A 22,148-nucleotide genomic window follows, 5' to 3' on the forward strand; every position below is an offset into this window, starting at 1 on the left:
GATATTTATTTCAATTTAAAAAAAACTTAATTATATTAAAATTCAATGTAATATGAAAATATATTTAGAGATTTAGAACTGAAGTGGAAAGTATAAAAAATATTTGGAGAATGAAAAGAATAAAATTCGATATAAGAAATTTGAAATAAAAATGATGAATGATCTGCTTATGTTATGTGCTCACAATTATCACTATATAAATAGCCAATTCCATCACACAAACTTTATCTCTATTATACGTATATTACATTATTCGATCATTTTTCCATTTTCTCTTTCAACGTTTAATAAATTACATTAAAATCTCTATTTAAATACACAATTTCCAATTTTAAAGTTTTAAATCGAATCTTTTATTTTCAAGCCTAAAATTTAAATCCTTTGTATTTCAAGAAACTCGATTAAAATATTCATTCTTGATGAAAAAACCATGTATCTGCTTCAATCGCAATCAGTCACTGATGCTTAAAAAACAAGAAAAATCCGCTGCGCATTGCGATGGTAATGCAAATCTTCTGTTTCCGTTCGAGGGGCATTCGAACGTTTTAACGAATTTACGAGGACCGATATAACTGATGGTTGGTGAATCTTGACGGTGTACTCCACCTAAAGAACCTCTGCAAAATGTTATTTTATCTCGAAATAGACTGAAAGTTCTCGTCTGTTGATGAATTATTACGACGTTGCAAAACGAACTCGATTTACCGGCTCTCCTCGAATCTCAAGATTCTATCTTCGTGTACATAACTTCTCCTTCAATTTGAAGAAAAATCTAATTTAACCTCGGTGTTTAAGGGATAATTCGTTAGATTGCTAAAACAGATGTATAAATATATAGGTTATATATATTTATATAGGTTAGTATATAGGTTATATATAGGTTATATAATATATAATATAGTATATAATATATATAGGTTAGTAAAACATATATACGATATGCAAGTTAGAAATAACAAAGAAATAGTATTTTTTTGGAGCGATGAATCAATTTACAATCAATCACTGATCTTTGACCTATCTCGTTCAAGAAATGTATGATTCAAACACTGTTATGGACGATCACGATGGGTTGAACGACTCGCTGGGGCCGTCGACCGGTACACCTTTTCTGGTTCCTCATTACCTCGTTCTGGGGAAACGAACGAATCATATCGATATTCTTCTCCCACTTACTTAGTTTAACAGTACCTGGGCCCGATTAACAGTATTCTAGAGATCGATAGGTGGTAACGTGTATTCCTATTTTATTTTACTTTATTTTTTCCTTTTTCTTTTTATGATGTTCCTTTGTTAATATCTGGTGATATGTTGATTCATCGATGAATCGATGTTATTAAGTATATTACCGACATTTATTAAAGTAAACTATCCATTCTATATCTTAACGATATTAACCAAATATCGATCTACTGTTACTGTCGATATATCAAACTATCTATGTCTTGACAATATTATATCGATATCGATTAAATTGTCAATATCTGAATAATCAATCAACGATCGATAATGCTTCGCGTTATTTATCGTTAGCAGCGCCACTAGCAGTTGGTTGGCGCAAATCTGACGTAACAAATAGAGGGTCACTGTGCGGATCACGTGATCCCAGTTAACGAAAGGAATACACATGAACTCGCGTCGAGGGGATCAATCAAACATGTAGGTAGGCTTGGATCACAGCCAACATGTACTATTACGTGGAAGATACGGAATTAGATTCGGAAAATAATGTTGCCCGATTCGAGTAGTCGTTTCAAGATACGCGAATACCTTGCTTCCCTATATCGTAATCGTCGATCGAATTTCGTGCATTTTTTCTGTGTTGTATAGATAAAAAGCGTTTGAAAAATGTGTTTCAAAATGTGTTAACATTAGAAAAATTTGTAGAAAGAAATATAACAATCTATAAGAGATAATGTAATGATTAATTGAAAAGAAAGATAACCTTATTACCTATATATATATATATATAGAATTATAGGTTATATATATTTTATTGCGCATAGAAATAGTGAATTGTCGATAAATATATGAATTTAAATAATATTGGAATATTATAGTAGATTAGTAATATATTTTTTGTGTAATTATTTATTCTATATATTTTTTTATTATCATAATTATGAATTATTAATTATTCTTTAATCTTTCCTTATATTTAAACAGAGATAAGTTATAAAAATTTCTTCCATCTATGAGAAGTTTTTCCTCTCTTAAAAATATATAAATATAATACATACTGTTTCATTGGTTATCCACATGGCATGAAACATAAAGCATTCTTAATCTTTGTACATTATTGATTATTATCTTCGAGTATGTGAATAATTTTACGATACAAAATATCACTTCTTTAAACTATTGATTTCTTCCACAATTGCTTACAAAATTCTTTGACTGATCGTAAATAGAAGCGAAAGATCGAAATTCTAACGGATCTTTTATAGAAGGAAGTATTACTTTAATAGTTATTAGTGTGACTTTTCAAAAAATCGTGTTTGAAAAAAGAAAATAAAAAGCAATTTTCTCGTTTTTATTCAAAAAGAAAAAAATATTTAAAAATACTTAAAAAATTAAATAAAATAAATCAGAAATAACCATAATTTCATTATTATAAATTAATAAATCTTGAAATAAAAAGTTAAAAGTGGTAATGAAATAGAAGATAAATGATTTACTCAGCATTGCAAGAGTGATCTTTTGAAAATATGTCTTCAATACCTGAAGGTTGCATGGATTATCAGGTTCAAGTACGATTTCAAACTACAAAGAGTTGTTTCTTCTTTCAACTACTAACATATGATAAACCGAATGCATTGAATATTTAATAAGATTCAATTCATTTTATATTACATTTAATTAAAATAAATTTATTAATCACCATGATTCATCTTAAATCCCATATTAATTTTTCTCATTTTCTAATTACTTTACTTATATTTATATTAATTTTATATACATTTACAATTTTTTTTTTAAATCAATTCAATCATTTTTCAATTCGATGATTTTGCCACAATTTTTTAAATAATTTCTTCGATTCGAAATTATTCCATCTATTCGAGGATAAAATTTTCAACTTATATTTCGATCGAAATCCTAAAGAGTTAGACAAATTCCTTCACTCGTCTATGCGAAACAGCTGAAAACAACTCACGTGGTGCGCAGTAGGTTCGATGATCCTTACTTCGGCGTGACCTTCGTTGGCTATCCCACAGGTTCAATGCACGCTTGTTGTACGTATAATCTCGTAACCAGTTACGTCTTACTCGAGCTCGGAAAATGCCTCCTTCCTTTTATGCTACTCGTGAAACACGACCTTTTACAACTTTGTGCCCTGGATAGATACTCTTTACGATTATTCGAGTTTCCTCCTTTCACGATGAAAATTCTAAAATTATTAGATTTGTTCAAAAAAATTATAATATCTATATTCAATTTTGTTTACAACATGAACTTTTTTTTTCAAATTTACTCTTTAGGCAATGAATTCCTCTAATTCTTTTTGCATATTTTTAGGGCATCAATTAGAGAAAAATATTATTAAATTCCTGTTACGACAGAATAAAATTTGTTGATAATTATAAGCTTTAACATAGTTTTATATATAGTAGATAATACATATAGTAATTTTTCAATTAAAAATTTTTCAATTTTTATATAAAGATATTGATTTTCATGTTTCTAGAGTTGAAAGAAATCGCACATTGTTTGCAGTGAAAAAAAAAAAGTAATCGAAGAGAAAGATGAAGGAGAGAGAAGAGACTTTCACTTCGCCCAGGGTCGTTGCGCTGACGTTTCTCACGCTTCCCTTTGTGCATTGATTCCTTCGAACGATAGTTTTCTCTTTCACACGAATCCATCGTTCCGTGTTTTCCTCACGAAAACCGAGATGTTTAAGCGTTAAGTTCCGAAACGAATTGATGTTTCGTGCCACATTATGCTGCAATGGAGATTGACATAATCGGCCTATTCAAATCGATTATTCATCCCTTAAAGAGCTCGCTTCTTCGTTTCCTTCGTTTCCTTCTAAATGATTACCAACGGCTATTATTATTGCTATACTTGAAAGAAAAATCAAACGATGATCCCGTATCAGGTTGCAATAATTTCAATTAAATTGAAAAGAAAAAAAAACTTAATTTGACACTGCACGAATTAAATTTTTACTTTTTCAAATCAATCTTTGAATTTGTTTTAAAACGTTCATTAGAAGAAACATTCTAATAAAGAGATGCTATAGTGTATAAAAAAAAGAAGATAGTTACTTTAAGTCTATCCTGTTTTATCGAGTACATAGTTTTTTTTTTATATTTTTCCAACTTTTATTACATACGTTCTATATTATCACATTCTATATTACATGGATGTCTTACAACTATTTATCTTTTGAAGATATCGTTACAAAAATTATTTAATCTCCGAAAAAAATGTCTCAATAGATAACAATTATTTTATCTCTACTAAATTCTTTCTTATTTTCTATATTATATATATATATATATGCACAAAGAAAAAAATAACAAAAAATCATTCAAAATTAATCTTTCGATTAGATATATGAGATAACAATTGCATACTTTATCTTAGAAAACTTTTTATATCGTTAGAGATTTCGAATTGCACATACCAACTCGTCAATGACCTATGACGTGGATCTCTTTGCGTAATATCGTTTTCGTAATAAAACTCTCGTAAAACTCCGAGTCTAACCACGTTTCAAGGGCCTATAACGGCAAAAGGCCGTGGCTTGGCGGCCATAACATATATACTGTCGTGATAAGGGCTGCATCGAGGAGAAGGCGGACTAGAGAAATAGATTTGGCTCCGGGCTCGGTTTCGTTCGCCAAGGTCGTGCACACGCGTGACGTCAGGGATCGTTGACTCATGGGGGCTCGACCTCGGTGTCTTCTTCTTCCTCTTCCTCTTGCCTTCTTCGCTTTATCTCTGTCTCGTCCACGCCTTTAATCGTGGTTTTCAAAACTAATTTCGAGGCCGATCCTAATGTGAGATATAAATTTTGAAATCTTTTTTATCTTTCTTTTGAAACATTTGTAAATGAAATAATGAAATTCTTTGTGAATTATTATAATAGATAATTAATAGATAATTTTTTGAAAGAATAATCGAATTTTTGTTTCAGTTGAATCTATTATGTATAATTCGATACGATACGGTTTCATTTAAGGAAATTAATTATTAAATTTTGAATCACTTCATGACATGTTACATATTTTATTTATTATATGCATATTATACTTGAACTTTGATCCGTTTCTTGATTTCATTTGTCACGTATTGATAAATCATTTGATTAATTATTCATGGTTTAAATAATAATAAAATTTAAGACCATATTCTGTGTGATCTCAACAAATTTATATAATACTTCGTAAATAAAAACTTGTTTGCAAATCGTCACTGACTCGGACAAGGATCGATATTGAGCGGAAGTAGATGCACGCCTCGTCACGTTTCAGAACGGAAAAGAGGTATCCGATCGATGATGATCGTATACCGCTTGACACCTTTTTTCCGTCGATGATACACGTTTGCGTTATTTATTATTATTATTTAAATTACTGTAACTTTTCTTTTTGCTACGTGAAAAATTTCTTTATTAACGATATTCTTAAGTAACTTATATATATATTCTTATACTTTAAGCTTTTCAGCAAGAAATTTCATAGAAATTTAGCTTTCTGTTATACTACATCATGTTCATCATAATAACGCCTACTTGAATTCCTAAAGATGGATCGAAACATCCGATCCTTCTGGAATGCAATCTTTCATAAAATAAAATAACGAGCTGAACGATGTATTAAATTCTCACAATTCTTATTCCAACTCTTTTTCGACGTTCATCTTTCATAATTGTCGAGAAAAATGTGCTTCGAATGAAAGAAGTTCGTTTTACAAAAACGTGAACACTTTTCGATTTCTTTCCTCAAACTTCACTTCTTTCTTTACATACATTACATGTATTCTCTGCGTATATTTTCACTTTTATCCATATAATAAATCAGCACATATGATTTGACAAGTTGCATCAGACTAATGTGCATCAAAGCGAACGCGACAAAGGTTAAAATTTTTTTGCGCATTTTTTTTTTCAAGGTAATTACGTAAGAGATATAAGTTCAATTCGACCCTGGCTCCCTCTCTTTCTCTTTCCAGCACGTGCTTCCGTACTTGTAGTACTTCTCGCGACTCGTCTGCTTGCTACTTCAAGGCTACGATCAATTTAGTCGTAGGAACCTTCGACATTCCTCTCAAAAAGAATCTCTGTTAGCTTTTTTCCTCTCTGGTTCTTTTCTCTTTTTTCTTTCTTTCTTTCTTTCTTCTTCTTCTTCTTTTTTTTTTTTTTTTTATTTGGGGCCACACGACAAAACTAGCGAATATATCCGAGGACGAAGAAACCATTCGACACACACGTGCACAAAGAGGATATATATAAAGAAGCATACATTGTGTACAATCGGTGTGTTTCACGAGTTTTGTCATAGCCTGAAAGCCAGACAACGGTAACGGAAGGTCTTCTCTAATTGAGAGCGATAAGAGGACTCACCATGCAACTCGAAATACAGTAATCATATTTTCGTTTCTTTTCTCATATTTTTTCTTTCCTTTTTTTTTTATACGTTGCAATATAGTTACGATCAACTTTTTATTACATATCGTATGAAATAGTTATATTATTCTTTTTTTTCAATTTAATTTATCTTATACTTGGTGAATCAAATGTAGGAGATTATTATCTGAAAATTGTAAAAGGACTTGAATATACTCGTTGAGTTTTATTATTGTTTGATAGAAATAATATTAAAAATGCTATTTATTGGGCATTATGGAAGCATTATAATTATGAAAATCCGTATATTTACGAATACGGTTATTCTAAGATCTATGGTTTTATTGTATTATTCTAAAGATAGAGAAATCTTTTGTTATGAGTAGAAAAAGAAAAGGAACGTGGTTTAAAGAATCTATATCACAAAGAAGCTAAAACTCTGCTTTGTTAATCTCCAACGGACAAAGTTATCTAAAAGTTGAATGCGTAATTTCCTACGAATACAAAATTATCTTGCTCTCTCTAATAAACACAGATAAAGTACAATTATCAATATCCTTGTATTAATTTACTCTAATTGAATATTCGATCAATAAATTTCTTCTGTTCTCTATTTACAAGTTTTTAAACCATATTTATTTTCATCGAGAAATAAAAAATTATTACTTTATTACCAAAAAGAATTCCCTCTATTAAAAGATTCTATTAAAATTGATTTCCTTATATCAAGATATTATTTAAATCTTATTCCTTCTAACAAAAAAAAGAAGGAAAAAAAATTATTTGACGCATATTTGCGTAGTCCTTAGCGTAGATAAATTAAGGTAGTTTCCACGGGACACATTCTGACGTGGTGTCGCATTTGAAGGTCTTATGTGCACAGGTGAAGGTGGTTAAGTTCAGCTACATGTGGACGATAAATAACTTCAGCTTTTGCCGGGAGGAAATGGGAGAAGTACTAAAGTCGTCCACCTTCTCAGCAGGGGCCAACGATAAATTAAAATGGTAAGATCCGGAAGTATAAGCTCGTTTGTCAGGCGTATATAACACGAGTCTGAAAATTTCACAGTAGAAAATTACTTGGCAAAATTATTTAAGATTCTTTGCATTGCATACCAAATTGTTTTCTTGATCTCATAAATTCACTTTTTTTAACGATTTCTTTGTTATATAGGTAATCTTTCAATACAAAATGATTACATCTGATCAATATTTACCTTATTACTGATCGATCTCTTTTTATTTTAATTTTATTTCAAGTTTTTTATATATCTATACTTTTTAAAATTTTGGTACGAATTTTTCATCTTTTTTTCTTTTATTGAAATATCAAACATCATTTTTATAATATAATTGTATGATATTTCTTATAAAAAATTATTAATAATAAATTAAATAAATAGCAGCATAAAGTTTCTTGAAAATATTCGAAATCATATCAGATAAGTTTATATTGATGATAATTGATTTTAGGTGCCTAAGAGTGAATCCTAAGGGTCTGGATGAGGAGAGCAAAGACTATCTGTCGCTATATCTCCTTCTCGTTTCGTGCAACAAATCCGAAGTCAGAGCAAAGTTCAAATTTTCTATTCTTAATGCCAAAAGAGAAGAAACCAAAGCAATGGGTAAGTGCTAAGCAAAAGTGAAACGGATGCAATGCAGGGTATTTTAAAAATTACAATTAATATCATAATTATACAGTGTTAAACTATATCGAAAAATAATTTTTTAATTATCGTATTTATACGTGTGCATGTGCATTTATATTTTTCGCTAGTCATGCAAAAATATACATAGCAAAGAAATGCTCGATTGAATATGCCGATTTTATAAAATTAACAATTAAATCATCATATTTTATAATGGAATTTTATAACAAATTCAAAGATCTTGGGAAGAAAATTCGTAATAATCTCAGTTTATTTTGAAAAAAGATATTTCGTTCGAGAATGGTAATAAACAATGGTAATTTTATACTTTCAGAGAGCCAACGTGCTTATAGGTTCGTCCAAGGTAAAGATTGGGGTTTTAAGAAGTTCATTAGGAGAGATTTCTTGTTGGACGAGGCCAATGGACTCTTGCCCGACGATAAACTCACGATATTCTGTGAGGTATATACCTTTGTATGTTACATACTCAATATTTGTACGATTTTCTAACGTTTATTGTGAACGAAAATCTGTAATTCGGTAAAATATTACAGGTCAGCGTAGTGGCAGATAGCGTGAATATTTCCGGACAAAGTAATACTATACAATTCAAAGTTCCAGAATGTCGATTACCGGATGATTTAGGACTTTTATTTGAAAACCAAAAATTCAGCGATGTCACGTTGACAGTATGTGGGAGAGAATTTCAAGCGCACAAAGCTATTCTCGCAGGTATAATAAATTATTTTTTTAAAATTAATACCTTTTATATTTTATATTATAATCGATATCTCTCGTTCAAAAAAAAAATGGACGATCATTTTAATTTATAATTTTGTTCTTTAGCACGAAGTCCTGTTTTTTCGGCGATGTTCGAGCACGAGATGGAGGAAAGGAAACAAAATCGCGTGGACATCACCGACGTAGACCACGAAGTGTTACGAGAAATGTTACGATTTATATATACGGGAAAGGCAGCAAATTTGGAAAAGATGGCGGACGATTTACTAGCTGCAGCGGACAAATACGCATTAGAAAGGTTGAAAGTTATGTGCGAGGAAGCGTTATGCACAAGTTTAGCAATCGAGAACGCAGCTGACATTCTAATTCTTGCTGATCTTCATAGTGCTGATCAACTTAAGGCACAAGCCATAGATTTTATTAACACGTAAATATTCATAAATGTTTAAAACGAAATTCAGAACGAAAAACATCTATCTATTCTAAGAAAAAAAAAAAAGACAGATTTATCGTAATAAATATTCTATCATATAGACAATGTATATAAAGATAATCTGAATTAATAAGAGAGAATAAATTTTTCTATCATTTCATTTTCGATATTTGTTTCAGACATGCGACAGACGTAATGGACACAGCAGGTTTCAAATCAATGGTGAACTCTCATCCGCACCTCATAGCGGAAGCGTTTCGGGCATTAGCCACTCAACAAATTCCACCGATCGGACCGCCCAGGAAGCGGGTGAAACAAAGCTGAAAACAATCACCGCTGACTCCGGGCACAACCTCCACATCGCCCCCGCCTATTTTGCATCCCTCATGACTTTTTTGTGTACAGTGATACAAGTAGTGCTAAATAAATGTTTCCTAGTGCGCCATTCTCTGGTCCACTTAAAAAGGAACTGCGACGAGAACTGTTCTTCATGGTTTTCGACCTAAATTTGTATCGTTCAAACAAGATACATTGTGCAGCCGATTATTCAAACGGCGAGGCGGGAAACGCAGTTAACTTATGGCTATAGACTTTATTGTAATTTGGTGAAATCGTCGATAATTAGAAAAAGCCTATCACAGAAAAGGAACCGAGAAAAAGGGTATGATGAAATGATAATCTTTTTCTGAGAAAGAATAAATTATTAAAGCAGCGTTGGTTTCAATCAGATTGAACGAAATTATTGGTAGTTTGGCATTGTACGTTACATTCTCCTGTGTGAGAGGGACATGTGTTTATCCATCGTTACGCAAATATCATGTCAGCGATTTGTCAATGCGCATAATTAGGGTCTTGTAATGGATTTGTTTTCGTTTATAATAATGAGAATAAGTGATGAAAACGCGCGAACCATCTATGCATTATGAAAAAGACATCAGAAACAGCCAGAGGACCAAGGCGAGATTGAAACTCGCTGATACATTGCTACACACATAACAAACTCACACGCGAAGAAAGAGAGGTATACACGTGATGTACGAAGAAAGTTGTGATAGACGTCAACCAGACAATTAAAAGAAAAAGATTTTGTTCCTTTGTCGAAAATAACGAATCAAATAAGAAGTGTCCCACGCTTGTTCATCGTGTACACGAGCGACAAGAATAAAATTAGATATGTTTATTACTGATAGTGATTTTTAGTTTTAAATGAAAAAAAAAAAAGAAAGAAAAATGAAATCGTCGAATTCTTCCAAGAACGGAGAAAAAATGATTCTAGTTAGTGTTTTTTATGATCTCTTTCTCTCAACATGTACGACTACTACGATTACTATTAATGCTACGCAATCTGTGCCCCGTATTTTTGTATATTTTTTTGTCTGCAAATACCTACATCCTATCCTCCATGCGGCCTTTTTCTCTATTTCCCCTTAATTCCCATTCCCATTCCCTTGTCGCTAGGCACAGTTTGTTTTGTTTTCTCGAGTATTGCATAGTAGACGAAGTGATAGATTCGAATTATTATTATTATTATTATTATTGTTATTTTTATTATTATTATTATTTTATTATTTTTATTATTACTATTATTATTACTATATTATTATTACTATATTATTATTATTATTATTATTATTACTATTATTACTATTATTATTATTATTATTATTATTATATTGTATTAAATTTAGGGTTGTCCATAATTTATCAGATTTTATGTTAATTATTATTGAAATGTCTATCATACTCGCAGGATACATGTATTAATTAAAAATATTGCAAGAGTTTCATTAAATGAAAAGAATGAAATCAAACAGATATTGTTAGAAAAAGAGGAAATAAACATCAAACATAAGAAGAAAATTAAAAACACTGTATAATATAAAAGGTTAGTCAATTATAATATGAAAATATTAATCGTTTTTGTGTAATTAATTATCAAAATCGCGAAATTGTGTGGTCAATGATCTGAATTATGGGCAACCGACAGAATACGCAAAACAATAATCATCATTTAGTACCGTACTGGCTTCCTGATCCTCCGACCTAGCTTTACCGAATGTTTTAAATACAAGATATAAATACTTACCATTACAAAGGAGTAATGATATCGAAGATTTAATGCCATACATGTTCTGTGATAAGACCACTGTAATTAACCGCAATTGTATCACAACCTTTCTAGAACTTTCTGACGATCCTGGCAGCCAGTGAATTTATCTTTTAAGGAAACGGTCGCTATATCCGGACAGTCCCAAATCTAGCGTCCCTTTCGATTTTAAGGTTTTTACTGTACATATCTACTGTATTTTATAAGAACTGAACCGAAACGGAACTATACTTTTAATGAAGGGTACAATAATCAACTATAATTTATTCTATTTTACAGACTGTGCTAAACTCATGTTCCTTGAAACACACTAGCAATGCTTTAAGTAAATGTAATGTAATTATGACAAATTAATACGATTAGATTATATATATGTGTATCTCGTTTTTGATCTCGATATGTACATGCATTTATACGTATCATCTATCATGACGTTGTAATGTATTTCTGTCGAGATTAAAAGTAAAAAAAAAAAAAAAAAAACTCCTATGGAAACATAGTTAGGGAAGATTTTCCACCGTTTTTTACACGATGTTTATTTCAGTCGTAGTAGGTTGTTAAGGCTTACAAAATAAAATGACAACAATAGAGAAATGAAAAAAGAGGAAAAAATATAAAGAAAATATAAAATATGTTGTAAGCAGTTTAAGGAACAGATTTTGGCCATGTGTGCTCGCTCAGATTTTAAAGATGTCAAAAAAAGAAAAGAAAGAAAAAATTGTCTACGTCCATTCTATTATCCATGTTCTATCTTTGGGACTGTGCGGCGAAAAAAGTATCTCATGAAACTCGTAATATTGAATGTCTTTTTCCTAAAAACGAAAAACTAAATATTTACCGTACAACAGTTCGAGAAATATTAGATGCAATTCTTTTTGAACCAATCTGCATGAGCGTATGACTGGATAATTTGATAAACTAAGTACAAGTAAGACAAATGTTACCTCATCATGAAAATCAGCATGGTCGTGTCGCACTAGCTACTACTGCGCTGCTGTCTGATACACTTCCATTGTATATTATTGCATTTAAACTCGAAAAAAAGAAGCTTTTTGTAACGAATAGTTCAGCAGTGGTAGCTTTTTGAAGTACATGACTGCTGTTCATTGAACCCAGCTCATATAAACGTTCATTTTTCCATTTACTTTAAGTCATTGCACCACATCAAATAAATGACATTTTCATTATATAATCATGAGAATTTTACGTGATTTTCATTATCCCCAACACATTTCACTAATTATATATTTCAATGTTTATTTTTAGCAAATTTCAGCAAATCAAAAATATCAAAAGATAACATTATTGAAAACAATAATATAGATGAAAATAATTCATATTGTTTACATTAGATAAGAATCTTATTTAGTTATTTACTTCATTTTTTTTATCAATTTTTTTAATTATCAAGTTTATTTTTTTCATTAATTTAGATCAAAACAGATATGAGAAACAATACATTTATAAATATTAAATATGAATCGTAATCGGATTTATTTGGTCGTTCGTAATATTTGATATTTGTTGAGATACCTTCGAAGTTTCTGGATAAACTGGTGGTGCTTCAAGCATAGAAATCTGGAGAATATAAATAAAATATTATATAATAAAATTAAGATTTTTATCTTAATATATTAAGATTTACCATTATTTGGTAATAATAAAAAATATTAGAAAGGATTATAATATTTAACATAGATTGGAATATATAAAATTTTTTTCTATTTGTTCTTTTGTTTTATTTCTGTTCCTACATTCTTTCAATTATTAAATTGAAAATAGACATACTTTATTGAAAGGAGTTTCATAAAGAGGAGGTGCACTACAAGCTTCGCTATAAGATGGTGGTCTATCCATTGATGATCTAACTATTGAACAGTGCAGTCGCCTGGAATCTATATTGCAATCTGAATATCTCATGTTATATATTCTGTAAATTTTAATATTTAAAACCAACATTAATAATATCTAATTTTGTTAATTTTAAAATATATCTCTAAAACTATATTTTAATTTTAAATTTCAAATAAAATTGGATTATATTAAGTTATTAAAAATTCATACCTGTTATAGTATAATAAAATTACGAAAAGACATAAAAATACTAATAATAGAAAAATGATCACAATCATTTGTGACGATTATAAATAAATATACAATTTTTATTTCTATAAAAAAAAAATAATATTTAAAAAAATTCCATGGTTTTATAAGATATATAAATGAAAGAAATTATAATTACTTACAATAAAAATTTATAATCAAACATATGTACTAGTATGGAACATTGAAGTGCCCCAGAAATAATTTAAAAATATGTCATCAAAAAATGACAGTAATGTTTAATTCTATACAAAAACACTTTTTTACTATAGATATAAGAAAAAATGAAAAAATGCTTTAACAAAATAGAATCCAATACATACCTGAATTTAAATATTTAAATTCACCGTGAACATTCGTTATAAAAAAAATATGTATAATTAAAAATTTATAGTTAAGATATACCAATATTATATTACTTAAATATTAATAAATTAATAAATAAAGGATGAATCTATAATTTATTTCACATTACTGATTTTCAATTAAAAAATTTTATTACATAATGATTTTTTTAATTTTTAGATTTTAATATTTGTAAAAAACAAATATTGTAAATTTTTAACTTTTCACAAATAAGTAAACATATTGTTTTAAGCTTAAACATTAAATATATCTTGCACATATAAAAGCTATAATCTTATCAGATGATATCACTTTGATAACATTACATACAATTGATATTTTAATCATTTTCCTGAGAATTGATATACTCCTTAACATATTTTCGTTAATATATCTTTAAGAAATGATATAAATAGATAAATGAATAGAAAAAGTGAATATATGTATGTGTGTATGTGTATGTGTGTGTATGTGTGTATATATATATTATATATATATACAAAATGGCATAGAGTATATTTTGTAATATACATGAATAAATTATTAATAATCCGACGTTATAACAATTCCTAAGACCATATAATTTACAATAAAATGAAGGCTTATGTAAATATTTGTTTGAAGTTAATGCTGTACAATCAATTTGTTAAAGTAATTAATGCTTCTACAACATTTCCCCTATGTTCTCTGAGTGTTTGTTCTGCTACATTTCGATTTATTTCCATTTCTCTCATCTAAAATAATATGAGTGTTTTAGTAATTGAACAAAATTTTTAACATATAAATGAACTAATTAAAAAATAATAATAATTATAATAAATCTTACAATAAGATCAACATCTTCTTTTTTAATAGGAACTTTTAACAATTCCTTTTCTCTTGCCTTTTTCTCCGCAGCTTCTTTATTCCGTCGATCTCCGATTATACTTAATGCCTTTGGTAGAAATGATTATGATTAATAATTTTATATATATAATTGTGTACATAATTTTTCGTAGGTTAGGTTTCAAGATTACATATTCTTAAGTGAAAAATTTAAAAATATAAATTATAAATATTAAAAAAAATAACAGAAAAATTAATTTTGAATTTAAAGAATAAAAGTTTTCATCATTGCTAAAAAAACTTAATAAAGAATATTGACAATCATAAACACACGTGGAATAGATACAGGATAATATGAATACTTACGCAAGAAAATCCATCAGATGAGGATATTTCTTTTTCCTCTGCATAATCTGTAACTTTTTCTAAATCTGCTGCACCACTATCATATTTTGCTGTTTTTTTCTGTGATTTCTCTTGTTGTACTTCATCAGAATCACCATTTACATCGTTATCCGCCATTTTTCCTTTTTTTAAAATGTACTTCACATTGTGTAGATAATTATGAACTATATATTATAACTTCACTTTGAATTCTAATAATGTCTGTTTTCAATAATTTAGTATCATTAATTGTTATAAATTATTGAATAAATAAGAAGTTGATTAAGAAATATTATTTTTTATAAATCTTAACTACTTTTAATTTTGTACAACATAAATTATAATTTAAATCATTATAATATCATTATGAAAAAATATATTTTTTTAAATAAAAATTATTAAAATATATTTATTAAATATAAAATTTTAAATATAAAAAATATTTATAGTAAATTATTCATCTACAATAAAATTTTTAATTTTATAAAAAAAATAATTGTTTAAAAAATCTAATATGCTTAATCTAAATATCATAAATAAACAGAAATAAAGTTAAAAAAGTTAATAAAGTTAAAAAAGAATTAAAAATAAAAGAAATAATAAAGAAAAAATGAAAATAAAATTTAAAACATATTATACATATATTTATATGTAATATAAATTATAATAAAAAATTGTAAAAAAAGTTATTAAATAAAAAGTTACATACATTTTTTTAATTAACAAATATAAATAATCTAAAAATATATTTACTCATTTCAACTTTTAATATTTCAAATCAGTTAAAATTATATTGCGCGCAAGATAAAAAAGTACCGATATATATTTAGACATTTAAATTTTACACTATTGAATAATAAAAGTTGAATTTTTTTTTCATAAAATATCTAAAAATTATAAATTAAAAAAATTAACTAGAAATAATAGAATCACATAAATTATATAAATAATGAAAATAATAATATAAAATTTTGTTTAAATAAATAATCGAATAAAGTTATTATTTTATATCATTAACTTTAAATAAAATAATATTTTATTAAAATAAAATAAATTGATGTTACGAATTATCATCAGTTCATCTATGACATATATAAAATATAACCTAATAATTACTGAATTAACATAAATAACCGTTATTTGCTGCGAAAGAAATATTTTAATGTTTTTTATATTTTATTAGAAAATTTTTAAATAATTTATAATAATGACCGAACCATCATTTAGTAAACCAACAAATGATTCACCATTTTTTCGAAACGAACCTGTAAATTATACGACCGGTATATTTCAATTTTTTATAATATTTTTATATTTTATATTTGTTTATATTTTTATTTTTAAATTTTTTATGAATGAGAATAATATTTTATAGAAATTCGTCAAATGATGCATGGATTTGGAGATAGTAGTGAACCACTAATTGAATCTGCGAAAATTGTAGAAGAAGTTGTTTTGCAACAAATGAGAACAATAATAAAGAAAGCTTGCGAAGTTTCTGAAAGACGAGGAAATTCGAAAAAAAATATCTGTGTTTCCGCAGAAGATCTAATTTTTTTATTACGTAAAAACAAAGTAAAATTGCAGCGACTTATAAAATATTTAGGCAAGTTTGATCTCAATATTATAAATTAAAAAAATTTTATTTTTTGCAATGTCCTTTTATGTCTCTTATTTTTTTGTAAATATTTTTATATAATCATATTTTCCAGACTTAAAACAATTTAAAGCTTCTATACACAAAACTATAGATAGTGATTTACCTGAAGATATTCTGGAAAATGAAAATTTAAATGGATCCAAAAATAAAGGACCACTTTATAGTTTTCTTAATGAAATTAACAACACTGGTGAACTTCTTGAAGATGCATCTACTATAGATGAAGTCAAACAACAAAGATGTGTTCGTGCTGAAATTATGACAAGATCTATGGATGAAGCTAGATATTTAAAATTTAGTAAAGCACGTAATGCATCATTTGCAAATAAAAATCGACACAAATTTAGTGATTGGATAGCATCAGAAAGTAAGTTTTATTTATTATGAAATGTCATATATTTTATAGTTATTTCTATTTATTTATCAAATACATTCTAATATTATATCATTTATAATATAATTTTATCATCTTTTAGGTGATGTAACAATATCAAAACAAGCATATACAATTTTGGGTTATTTAGCATATGAAACAGTAGCACAAATTGTAGATTTTGCGTTATTAGTAAGACAAGATCAAAATAAAATATTTGGAGATGCAATAGATCGACTAAGACTTAGTTATGTTAATCCTTATACTTACAAACCATATTATCATGGGAAGGTTTGTAACATTTTATCATATTGAATATAAATAGATAAAGGAACATATTATATTTTTATTTTTTTAATTAATTAAGCAGGTAGCTGTAACAAAACCAATAACACCTGCTGAAATAATTGAAGCTCTCAGACGATATTGGTCTCCTCAGTTAGATATGACTGGTCCATTTAATCGTTGGTCTATGAAAAAATCACATTTGAAACTTCTATCATGTTAAGATAAATAAATAAGGGTAAGAATTAATTTAATTATAAAAGTAAAATATATGCCTTGTATAAAGAAATTATCAGTATTTTATATTAAGTTAAATTAGAATATAGAGATATTTTAAAATTGATCAGTATTTATTGACAAATTCCTGTATCCCTTACAGATATATTTTAGATTTCCAATATTAGATGTACACATTATAATTACTACTTAAATTATTAGAAGTTTATTCTTTTTTTTTTTTTACAAAATCTTTCGATTATGTATCCTAATGTGTCATATATATATATATATTCTTTTTTTTTTTTACAATTATAATAGTTTCTGTACATTTTACAATTGATAGTCCCTGATTTCATTTTAAAGATAGGATTATAATACATTTAACTTTACGCTAACGCATGATACGTTTGCATTCATTGTACTTTTCATAAAATATTTGGATTTTTTTTTCAAAATATCTTACGATACTTTGAATGTCTTTTAAATGAGATACTCTTAAATTTCATTATGCAACATAATGACTAAAAAGTTTCTTTTTAACATTCATTATACTAAATATTTAGTATCTACAAATTTGAGCTAGTCTTATAAATTTTACATGATATTTCATGAATTTACACAGATACTAATTTTGCTTCTGTATCATGGTGAAAGTAACGTCGATACACGTACTTTTCCTTCTGCGCCACCAGTTATACAAGTTCCGGATTGATTGGCAGTAGACCAGTCACAACAGAGTGTACCTTTATGTCCCCCTAATTCTAAAATTTTTGCTTGTGTACCTGGTGGCATCTGAAAATTTATATTATATTTAGTATCAAATTAAATAATAAAATTACTTGAAATATTTAATATATAGTTAGATAGTGAAAATTATATACTTTGTATATATTTCCTCCAGTTTGTGTACAAAGTAGCATATAGTTTCCACTTTGATCAAAAGTAAATAATTTTCCATGAACTGTATTTTTTTCTACTTTAATTTTTGTTTCCCATAAAATCTTTCCTGAATGATTTAAACTTCTTTGACAAAGTTTTCCATCTTCACTTTGTGTACAAATGTTTGTGTAATCATTAATTAATTCTATATCAATAATTGGACTTGCATGACAACTTATGTTATCAATAATTTCGTTTCGTCTTAAATCGTGTATTAAAATATTTCCATTAGATAATCCCGTAATAAGAAGTTGTCCATTATGATTAAATGCAGAGCACAGCGCAGTTACATTTTGTTCCATTGGCAAGATTCTTTCTAATTTTCTTGTTTTTATATCATATAATAATAATTTTCCTTCATTTGAATCAGATACAGAACATACAAATGTTGATTCTGTTGGATTGCATAATAAAGTAATAATTCGAGAGTTCTCGTGTTGAATATCCCATAAAGTTTTGTAATCACGAGTATCATGTAATTGAATTAGGCCATTATTATCTCCATGTAAAAAATATCGTTCATTTTTCGATATCCAATCTAATGCTGTAATAGCTTTATTTGAGTTTGCTGGAGTAGAGACAAATGTAGTGACAGTTCTATTGGATAACAAAAAATAAAAAGTAAATTTAGCAAAATTGTAATTATAAAAATTGATATTTTTCTATAATTAATATTTTAATATTTAAATAAGTATATAATATAATTACTTTGGTGATGGTATCGGAGTCCATACTTTAATAATACCATCAGCATCACCTGTTGCAACATAAGAACCACTTGCATTACTTTTACATTGAATTATTGATGTTTTATGTTCTGTATATTCTTCCTAAAAATAATTATTTTTTATAAAAATTTTTAAAATATTCTCCATATAATAAATATATATAATATACAATGTACAAATAATATTTTACTTGACTCAGAAGAATATAAGTGGAATCGATTTTATCTTTAGCTTTCCGTTCGGCTACCGTATCAATAGATGAATCTCTTTTTCTAGAACTTGTTAATCTTGAATCACAGCTAATGCTTCTTTTATTAACAGGTTCAGATTTATTGATCGAATTTATTTTTCCTTTTGTATTAGTTCTTTTTGTTGATATTACTTCAGATTCTACAACTTTCTTTGTACTTGTTCCAGGCTTTCTATTTAAAATTGGACTGGAACCACCGCCTATATTTCTTATAAGATTTCTTAAAGTTTTAGGATTTTCTAATAAAGGAGATTCTCTATTTAAATAAGGAGGGACATAATAACAATCATATTAATAATATAGAATATTAAATTATTTTTGTTTATGAAATGATTAGAAAAATATTTACTGTGCTATAATATAAAAATCATCCATGAGTGGTAATTGTTGAGGAGCTGGTCCTGGATTCACATCCATTACATTTTCTATTTTAACAGATTCATTTAAACGTTGCTTCAATGCTTCATTCTCTTCTTGAAGACGTTTTAATCTATTTGTATCTTCGTCTATTGCAAGCAATGTTGGTTGTGGCATACACTATAATTAACAAATAAAAAATTAGACTGTACATTACTTAATTAAATATATATATAAATTATATAATATATATCATGTAAATAAATTTGTTAATAAATACATATATATTTTTTTCTACAATTTAAAATATTAAAATTTATAAATGAGAGGCACGATGCAAAATACCTTTCACCTACTTGAAAAATAGTAGCAAGAAAATTATGCAGGGACACTAACATAGTGTCCTGCCACTGTCTACTAAAATGAACAGAATATGCTGGATTGTCTTCGGGATTTTTAACAAATGGTAATGCTGTAAAAATAAAAAAAAAATACAAAATATTTTTTTTTGCAATTTATATGAATAAAAATATAGAGGAAAAAAAAAAAAAATATCCTACCAAACCATTCTTTCCATTCTGAATGCCCTTGTAACTCTGGTGTCATTTTTATAAAAAATTCTTGAATTCTGTCTTGTTTATTGTTTACTGCTGCATTAACTAGATACATTTTTAAAACAGCATTCTCTAATTTTCTCACAGCTGGTGTGAAATGACTTTCTAAACGAGAGAACATTCTCATATCTAAATGTCCCCATAATTCTCTTAAAGATGCTAAGTCATAATTATATATATATTGCATCAATTGATCAACAATTTTATCAACCTGATACAAAAATAATGAAAAATTTTAATTAGAATCAAATTATCATACAGAAATGAACAAATTTATTTCAAATTAAAAAATATAAATACTATAGATTATAAATAGATTATAAAATATCATATTTTATTTTATTTTTATTAATTTCTTAATTAACTAAAATTTGCACATATAATTTTCATATTTTATCTCTTTTTATCTCTTTTTTTTAATCACTTTAAGTGCTTACGCGCTCACCCTGAAACCTTTCTCTTTCTCAGCTTTCAAATCGTTATCAAAAGCCTTCAAAGTTTGACTGAAACCCCTAAATAGCAAATATTCCTTGACCAATTCGTCCACATATTGAATATGAGACATTTTCTCTTATTTCTCTTCGAAATATTAACTTTTTTTTCCTTCAAGTGACAGTTGTATGTTGTCATCCTTTAGCCATTTTAATGTTTGAATAGGGAATTTTTTTTAGCGTATGACAAACAATGTTACCAATATTAATATTTATCTATTAAATAATATCACTTATTTTAATTTTTTTATCTTATATAAAAATGGGCTCTTGAATCTCATTATTAAACATTAGTATACTTAATGTTAATAATATAGCATAAAATGAGATTGCAATTGAATAAATAAAAATGAATTAAATAAAATTATATATGATAAAATAACTTTATAATCTTATATTATTATTAATATATTAATAATATATTAATCATAATATATTATTATATAATTATTTCCATCATAATTTAATATAAGATTACTAAAATAATAAAAATAAATTCCCTATACAATTTATATTTGAAAATATTAGAAATGATTTTTATTTGCTTATATACTTTTTTTAAATAATTTTTTTAATAAATTTTTTAATGATAAAATTAATTGAAATTTTAATATTATACATTATTATATTATGTTAATATAATATAAAATTAATAAATTAATATTGAAAATTAATTATTATATTAAAAATTTATTCCAATAAATAGTTATTATAACTCAAATATCCCAAATTATTTTTTTCATTATTATTTTCATAATAATATCTTAAAATATAATCTATGAACAATTAAAAAAAAATTAATAATTATGGAATGTGATATATTTTTATATTTGAATTAAAATCAAGAGGAACAAAAGTATAGTTAAATTGGATGAAATGTCTAAAAGAATTTAAATATTTTATAATCTCATAATATATAAATATAATATAAATGTAAATATAATATAAATATAATATAAATGTATTATGAAAAAAAATTACGATGTTTACATATAGTATAAATGTAAACATATAAAAAAAATAAGAGAATAGATTCAATAGAATTTTTAATCGTTTTAATATCGTTTTTAA

The 22,148-nt window shown here is 26.9% G+C and overlaps 4 protein-coding genes across 11 annotated transcripts in view; 2 read left to right on the forward strand and 2 right to left on the reverse strand.

Annotated features, from left to right (window-relative positions):
- LOC108000731 (protein roadkill) overlaps positions 1 to 12,705 on the forward strand; it is a 158,409-nt gene extending 145,704 nt beyond the window's left edge. For 2 of the 6 annotated variants that reach the window (XM_017061278.3, XM_062085388.1), the window contains exons 6-11: positions 7,458 to 7,579; positions 8,048 to 8,199; positions 8,558 to 8,685; positions 8,778 to 8,955; positions 9,070 to 9,391; positions 9,577 to 12,705. In XM_017061278.3, the coding sequence (XP_016916767.1) occupies positions 7,458 to 7,579; positions 8,048 to 8,199; positions 8,558 to 8,685; positions 8,778 to 8,955; positions 9,070 to 9,391; positions 9,577 to 9,721 (1,047 nt within the window). In that variant the 3' untranslated portion in view covers positions 9,722 to 12,705. Of the gene's footprint in view, positions 1 to 7,442; positions 7,580 to 8,047; positions 8,200 to 8,557; positions 8,698 to 8,777; positions 8,956 to 9,069; positions 9,392 to 9,576 lie in introns of all 6 variants that reach the window. The other 4 variants (XM_017061275.3, XM_062085389.1, XM_017061277.3 and 1 more) reach the window with 3 other exon arrangements.
- A 1,380-nt stretch (positions 12,706 to 14,085) lies between these two features.
- Positions 14,086 to 15,949, reverse strand: LOC108000726 (huntingtin-interacting protein K). Its single transcript, XM_017061265.3, has 3 exons — positions 15,144 to 15,949; positions 14,779 to 14,886; positions 14,086 to 14,686 (listed from the first exon to the last, which is right to left on the reverse strand). Exons 1-3 carry the CDS (start codon positions 15,297 to 15,299, stop codon positions 14,591 to 14,593), a joined length of 360 nt encoding a protein of 119 aa, XP_016916754.1. The 5' UTR covers positions 15,300 to 15,949; the 3' UTR covers positions 14,086 to 14,590.
- Positions 15,950 to 16,302: 353 nt separating this feature from the next.
- Positions 16,303 to 17,822, forward strand: LOC108000737 (transcription initiation protein SPT3 homolog). Of its 2 annotated transcripts, none has more exons than XM_017061296.3 (5): positions 16,303 to 16,444; positions 16,537 to 16,767; positions 16,874 to 17,188; positions 17,298 to 17,485; positions 17,562 to 17,822. In XM_017061296.3, exons 1-5 carry the CDS (start codon positions 16,369 to 16,371, stop codon positions 17,700 to 17,702), a joined length of 951 nt encoding a protein of 316 aa, XP_016916785.1. In that variant the 5' UTR covers positions 16,303 to 16,368; the 3' UTR covers positions 17,703 to 17,822. The 2 variants fall into 2 exon arrangements, with proteins under 2 accessions (XP_016916785.1, XP_016916786.1); XM_017061297.3 differs by having other exon boundaries at positions 17,565 to 17,822.
- On the reverse strand, positions 17,809 to 21,245 carry LOC108000736 (WD repeat-containing protein 91). Of its 2 annotated transcripts, none has more exons than XM_017061293.3 (8): positions 21,032 to 21,245; positions 20,533 to 20,797; positions 20,329 to 20,444; positions 19,965 to 20,152; positions 19,556 to 19,871; positions 19,346 to 19,467; positions 18,580 to 19,234; positions 17,809 to 18,490 (listed from the first exon to the last, which is right to left on the reverse strand). In XM_017061293.3, the coding sequence occupies exons 1-8, from the start codon at positions 21,149 to 21,151 to the stop codon at positions 18,341 to 18,343; spliced, it is 1,932 nt and encodes a 643-aa protein (XP_016916782.1). In that variant the 5' UTR covers positions 21,152 to 21,245; the 3' UTR covers positions 17,809 to 18,340. The 2 variants fall into 2 exon arrangements, with proteins under 2 accessions (XP_016916782.1, XP_016916784.1); XM_017061295.3 differs by having other exon boundaries at positions 21,024 to 21,161.
- Positions 21,246 to 22,148: the final 903 nt, after the last annotated feature.

Source organism: Apis cerana, linkage group LG15, assembly GCF_029169275.1.
Source record: "Apis cerana isolate GH-2021 linkage group LG15, AcerK_1.0, whole genome shotgun sequence".
Taxonomy (NCBI): domain Eukaryota; kingdom Metazoa; phylum Arthropoda; class Insecta; order Hymenoptera; family Apidae; genus Apis; species Apis cerana.